This window comes from Lolium perenne, chromosome 2 (genome assembly GCF_019359855.2).
Source record: "Lolium perenne isolate Kyuss_39 chromosome 2, Kyuss_2.0, whole genome shotgun sequence".
Taxonomy (NCBI): Eukaryota; Viridiplantae; Streptophyta; class Magnoliopsida; order Poales; family Poaceae; genus Lolium; species Lolium perenne.
Genome location: NC_067245.2, coordinates 82365679 through 82371753, shown reverse-complemented (window position 1 = coordinate 82371753; position 6075 = coordinate 82365679). Strand labels below are relative to the sequence as shown.

At 47.6% G+C, this 6075-nt stretch overlaps 1 protein-coding gene across 1 annotated transcript; it reads right to left on the bottom strand.

The window, feature by feature from the left end:
* Positions 1-1390: 1390 nt before the first annotated feature.
* On the bottom strand, positions 1391-3762 carry LOC127333099 (laccase-4). The gene is made up of 4 exons (XM_051359411.1): positions 3530-3762; positions 2895-3420; positions 1837-2811; positions 1391-1752 (listed from the first exon to the last, which is right to left on the bottom strand). Exons 1-4 carry the CDS (start codon positions 3638-3640, stop codon positions 1622-1624), a joined length of 1743 nt encoding a protein of 580 aa, XP_051215371.1. The 5' UTR covers positions 3641-3762; the 3' UTR covers positions 1391-1621.
* Positions 3763-6075: the final 2313 nt, after the last annotated feature.

Below are 6075 nucleotides of genomic sequence, written 5' to 3'. Positions count from 1 at the left end.
ATAGATGAAGATTGGATGGACACTAATAGTCATCATTTTCTTGATCACCCTTCATAATATGGATACATGATTTAATGTTTATTGTATTGTTTGATAAATAATTTATGTTCTTTCAATTGTGTCACAATATATAAGGAATGAACACTAAATTTATCTCCTATAATCATCTGTCCAGACTAATAATATATGTAGGGCATGTTCCATTTCCCTCCGATGATATATTTAGAGCATCTCCAACAGACGCGTGATGCGCCTTTTTCCCAGTTTTAGCGCGCGCGTTTGCGAATCGCTTCACCAGGCGCTGGACAATTTAGCGCTTCGCTGTCAAGCCCTTCACCAGGCGCGGTAAAACGTGCGCGCGCAGCAGGGTTTTGGCGCTTGATCAAATGCAATATATGCAACCATATGGACACAAATAATAAAATATATGTGAGACATAATTCAAGATCAAGACATAGTTCAAAACCACCCACTAAAAGAAACATAGTTCAAGACCACCAACAAAAAGAAACATAGTTCAAGACCACCAACAAAAAGAAACATAGTTCATTCATCATCACCATCTTCTTTTGCACTTCTATCTTGTTCTTCATCTTCATTTTGAACTTCGGTTGTGTGTGCATCATTGGGAGTAGAATGAATTGGAGGGATGGTATGAAGCCATCATTGGGAGTAGGCACCGATGGCATTGGCGAAATCATTAACATGAATCCACCCGGAGTTGGCATGGATGGCATTGGAGCTCCCATGGCTCTTATTGGGAGTAGGCATGGACGACATTGGAGAAATCATTGACATGAATCCACCCGAAGTTAGGAACTATTCTGTCCAGACTAAATTTAGGAATGAACACAAACATGTTCCCCGGACTCTGATCAAATCTGCGGAGCTGTAGAGTTTGGTTTTAGCCGCTCCCTCAAAATTCGCTGCAGCTCCTTCCGCTCCAGGAACGGGGTTGATGAGGAGCGGGAGAGTATCGGAACAGCCGAACATGTTCTTAATCCAGAGGGTAGGGGGTACTGGTGTTGTCAGATCTCGTTTGTCTGATAACATTGTATTTTGCAAAAGGCAAGAAGAAATGGTATATTGCTATGCCTGGACTCTTGGCTGATTTTATTAATCAAATTGGCAATATTGTTTCAAGGTGCCCAAAAGAAGAAGTATATCCTCATATTTAACTATTGGCAAATGCCGCGCTCCTTTGTAAACCGATCAAATTGCCCATCTTTGATTTTCGACCAATATATTGTGATGCCTTTGCAAATTTAAATTTCACGATTCATGTCTTCTTATATTTATTTTTTGACTAGCGCGCACTATCATGGCCTAGTATACTAACATATATCTAATATTTCGAGCAACATGGATCCAAATGTGACGTGGTTCACAGAAAGGAAAGATCAGCGATTTTGACGTGTAATTCACGTCATTGTTTATTCCATAAGCATCAAAACATTGTCATCACAAGTTGCTAATCAATCAAAGGAGAAAGTTAAATTAGAAAAAAAAAATAGGGTCAGCGAACTGAATAAAACTGCTAAGATCTCCGTTAGGAGACATCAATCGCAAATGGCAAGCAAAATCAAAAGAGGGGGAAAGTAACAACTCCGCTTCTGCCCGGCTAGCATTTTGGGAGATCAGATGGTGGAGGAAGTATCTTCTGGTTGGGCAGGTTCCCGTCTAGCACCAGCCATGCCATTCTGAGTCCCCATGTCGTGTGTACCTCCAAATGGCAATGCATGAACCATACACCTGTGTATACATATGTAAATCATTCATACGAGTATGTGCTAAAAATTAGTTTCATGAATGAGTAGTATGCAAAACTGTGGTTACCTGGGTTGTCGGCGAGGAATCGGATGGCCACCCACCCGCCGGCCGGCACTCCAACGGTGTTCCGCTCAACGGGGTCGACGAGGTTGAACTTAGCGGGATCATTCACACTGTCGTAGTTGCCAACCCCTTGGCCGACGACGAAGAAGTTGAAGCCATGCAGGTGCAGGGGGTGGCTCTCGATGCCGAGGATGCTCGTATCTTGCATCACCAGCTCCACCGAGGAGTTGAACGGCAGCACGAGCAGCTTGGTTCCGGTGGCCACGTTCGTGTTGTTCGGCGGCGTCCCGGTGTAGTTGAATTTTTTGAGGGGCACGATAGGGAAGTTTGATCCGTAGACGCCTCGAGACGTGCCTGTGAAGTGAGACTGGAGGAGCGCCGTGGAAGGGAGCACCAAGGAGACATTGTTGACGGCCGCCGCGAACTGCGTGGTGCTGGTAGGCCCCTGGCACATCGCGTTCACGGGGCACGGGAGCGTGCCCAACCCGACGGTGAAGAAGAATCGCTTGTCCACCGACTGCGGCACGGCCGCCGGGTACTGCGGCGTGGCGAGGCTTCGGAGCTTGGAGGTGAAATTGGCGACGAAGCCGGTGTCGTTGAACCGCGGTAGGGTAGGCTTGAAGAGTGGCAAGTACTTGTCGAAGCTTGACCCGGAGGGGGAGCCTGGTTTTTGGTACTCGAGGATGCCGGCGACTGTGCTGTTGTCGAAGGTGCCGGGCCTGATGACGGAGTAGGGCGCGGCGGACATGTAGAAGTTGGCCCTAGGGTAGACCGGCTTGGCGGTGAGGAGGACGTTGGTGGTCTGCCCTGGGGAGATGATCAGGGTCTTCACGGTGAACGGCTTGACATAGACTGCGTCGACCTCGACGACGGTGAGCGTGTGGTTGGCGACGGCGAAGAAGAGCTCGTCGTTGAGAGCAGCGTTGATGAGGCGCAGCATGTATGTTTTTCCTGGTTCCACCTTCAGCTTGAACGTGTCTGCAATGTGTCATGGATGCATGTCAGTAACGTTTCCCCCCTCATAAACAGTGTCAATTAAGCATGCGCCCATATGTGCGTACCTTTGGCAGAGCAGTTGTAGAACGGCCCTGGGAGGCCATTGATGGTGAAAGCGTCAGAGATATTTGGGGCTCCGCCGGTCTTGAGCGCCTGCCTGACCAACTTCTCCGTGTCCGCCCTCCACCACTCGCCAAAGATCATGGGGACCTCTTTGTGCGGCGCGGTGAACGGGTAAGGCACGCCGTGCTTGGGGAGGACGATGATGGCGCCGTAGACGGTGGCGCGCAGCCAGGAGATGTGCGCGTGCCACCAGAGCGTGCCGCGCTGCCCGGTGATGGTGAAGTTGTAGAGGTAGCTCTGCCCGGTCTGCATCGGGCACTGCGTGATGTACGCCGGCCCGTCGGCCCAGCCGCTCCGGAGCTGCCGGATGCCGTGCCAGTGCAGCGTCATGTTGTGCGCGACGTGGTTGGTGACGCGAACCAGGACGCGGTCGCCCTCCCTCGCCACCAGCGCCGGCCCGGGGTATTCCCCGTTCACCGTCACGATGCTCTTGGTGGCGCACAGCCTCGTCACGTTTGCCATTTGAACCTGCAGTGGATGCACCACGTAAGAAATCAAGATCACGGCCGAAAATGCATTCAAAACATGTACTACAGTATTAGAATGAATTGTGGAATACATATACTGATAGACATACATTGAAATTGTAGTGCCTAGTGATGCCTTGCGCTTGGACGATGATCAGCATCAAGGTTGCCATGAGGAGAGAGCAAGGAGCTCGAAGATCCGAAGAGATCGCCATGGCCATGGTTCCTAGGCTTTGAGCTAGCTTGCGATGTCCGAAGCTAGCTGATCGATCTTGAACTCTTGTGGAGAAATGTGTGGCAAGGTGGGGATGAATTGTTGGAACAAGTACTTGAGTTCTTATACGCATGTAGGAAGGGAGGCAAGCGTGTAGCAGCTACGACGTCAATTTTCGTCATTTGTTTGAGGTTTCGATCTATATGGTCAATTTTCGTTTGGTGATTCGGTGGATGAACTATCAAGGCAGGAGCTTGAGCTCGAGTGCTCTAGCTTTGGAGTGTGGCCAAAGCCAGGGCATTCGATTGACCACCTCTGGTTTTATTTGCATACGTGGTCACGTAAAGTTTCCGTTGCAAAGGGCTCGCCGGAAAGCGGATTTTGTGCCCCAGGTGGGCCTACACCTTTTATATGTTTTTCCCCAGAAAAATTATATGTTTTTTTAACAAATCTCTACTACTTAAAAAAGAGGAACAGGTTGCGTCGTCAGACCTCAGACGGTACGTCGTCCGCTTCGTCGATGGTCTCTTCCGCTCCGGATACGTCGCCGTTTCGTCCCGCTTCCCCTCATTGGGCCAGGCCCAACGAAACCCACGGAGCTGGTCGTCACTCTCGCTCGGCTTCCTTCCAGGAGAAATCCCAAACCGTATCTTACATCTCCCCATCTCCACCGCCGCCCCCTCGATCCCCAACACCACCACCTCCACTGCTCGTGCCCCACATGTGTGAAACGCAGAGGGAGTGGCCTCTCTTCCTCTGCATCTGCAGCCTGCAGGTCATCCGGACCGACATGGCCGCGCCACGCGCACAAGAGGAGATTTGCCGAGTGGCCCGAGCTGCGGCCGAGAGCGAGCATGGGCGGACGACCTTGCTGCGGCCGAGGCACGGGAAATCAAGCAGCAGCCGGAGACCGCCGGCGATGACGCCGGGGCAGAGGAGGCAGCGACGGGAATCATAGAGGCGCTCTGGAGAGTTGGTTATGATAGGTGAGAGTAACCCGTTTTTTCTTTGTAAACTACTAAATTCTACATCTCTGTAAAGCTACATAATGCTTAATTTAGGTTTGAAAACTTATGTTGATTCTGCTGATCCCATTTCTTTGTGCTGATTTCTTTGTCAAGCAATATAGATTAGAACATAGATATTGCTTCGGAGCCTGCAGAGTGAAATGAATTTGTGGTCAAAAGCAAAACAGTTCTTCTTTATGCCAAAGTATACAGGCACCGACGCACCGTGCATGAGGAGCCAGTTAGTTTTATTTATGAGACACGTGGAGTAGATAGAGAATGAGAGAATGAGTCTGAGAGTGCACGAGGAGCTAGAAGATTGGGGACAAGATCACGATGGTTCAGAGGCTGGTTTCTCTTTACTCTAAAGTAAGTTAACCATTCATGTTGTGGTTGTGTGAGAGATTGAGAGTGGAGAGACCTGAGTAAGTGTATTGTTGTGCTGATGTTTTTTTTGAACTTGCATAACTGTCGAATGAGCTGGAGTTCATTGTTCTGAATTATTGCTACATTTTGGATTATTGTTGTATTATATTTTGAGATAGAGAAAGTTGATAGTTACAAAACATTAGAGAGTGATATTTTGGAGAGTCCATGACAAAGAGAAATACAGATTTAATTTTGTTGGAGGCTCTCCAAACAAATTTGGAGAACGGAAAGGGAATTGATTCTATGATTTTGTTCTCATACATATTTCTGTATTTTCGTATGTTAGTCCCCTTCCCACCTCCGAGTTTTTAGGTACTGCTAAAACAATATACTGCCGTCGCTATTGACAACGATGCTTGATATGGATGTTAATCCTAAAATTATTTGTTGACCTTGATTTGTGTGGAAACATTAGAATATTTATATTTTCCGTTGCAACGCACGGGCATATTACTAGTCTTAGTAAAAAAACTCATGCATATATAAATTAATCGTTGGATATGAGTATATGACTACTTTCTTTATGTACAAAAGAACAAGTCGAAGTGCACTTTGAAACCGACTAAGACATTTTCTAGGCGTGATTGCAAACGGTTCGTTGCCTTGCGGCATATCTTATGGTTACCACGTCTCTGTTAGAGAGTTTAGCAGATGGTTTTACATCAATCTTCCTATATGAGAGATACTACGTGTTCACATATGGTGCATTCTAAGTTAGATTCTGCAGATTAACGATCGAAACATCACTTGTATCACACAGCAAGATTACCTTCGGATGGTTTTTTTTTAAGCAGAACACAATGGACTATTAGTTCCGTTTGTCACTGTCACCAAACCAACCTATGCAGCTAGCTTTCTCGATTATATGTCCACAAAACCAATAAAGGTAACGTCAGTTCGTGACACTCGCCTTCTTTCACCTACAGCCCAATCCCGAATATATCAATATACTATGTACATGTACCAACGTTTGCATGATCACTTCACAATCGGGACATGTGGTTGT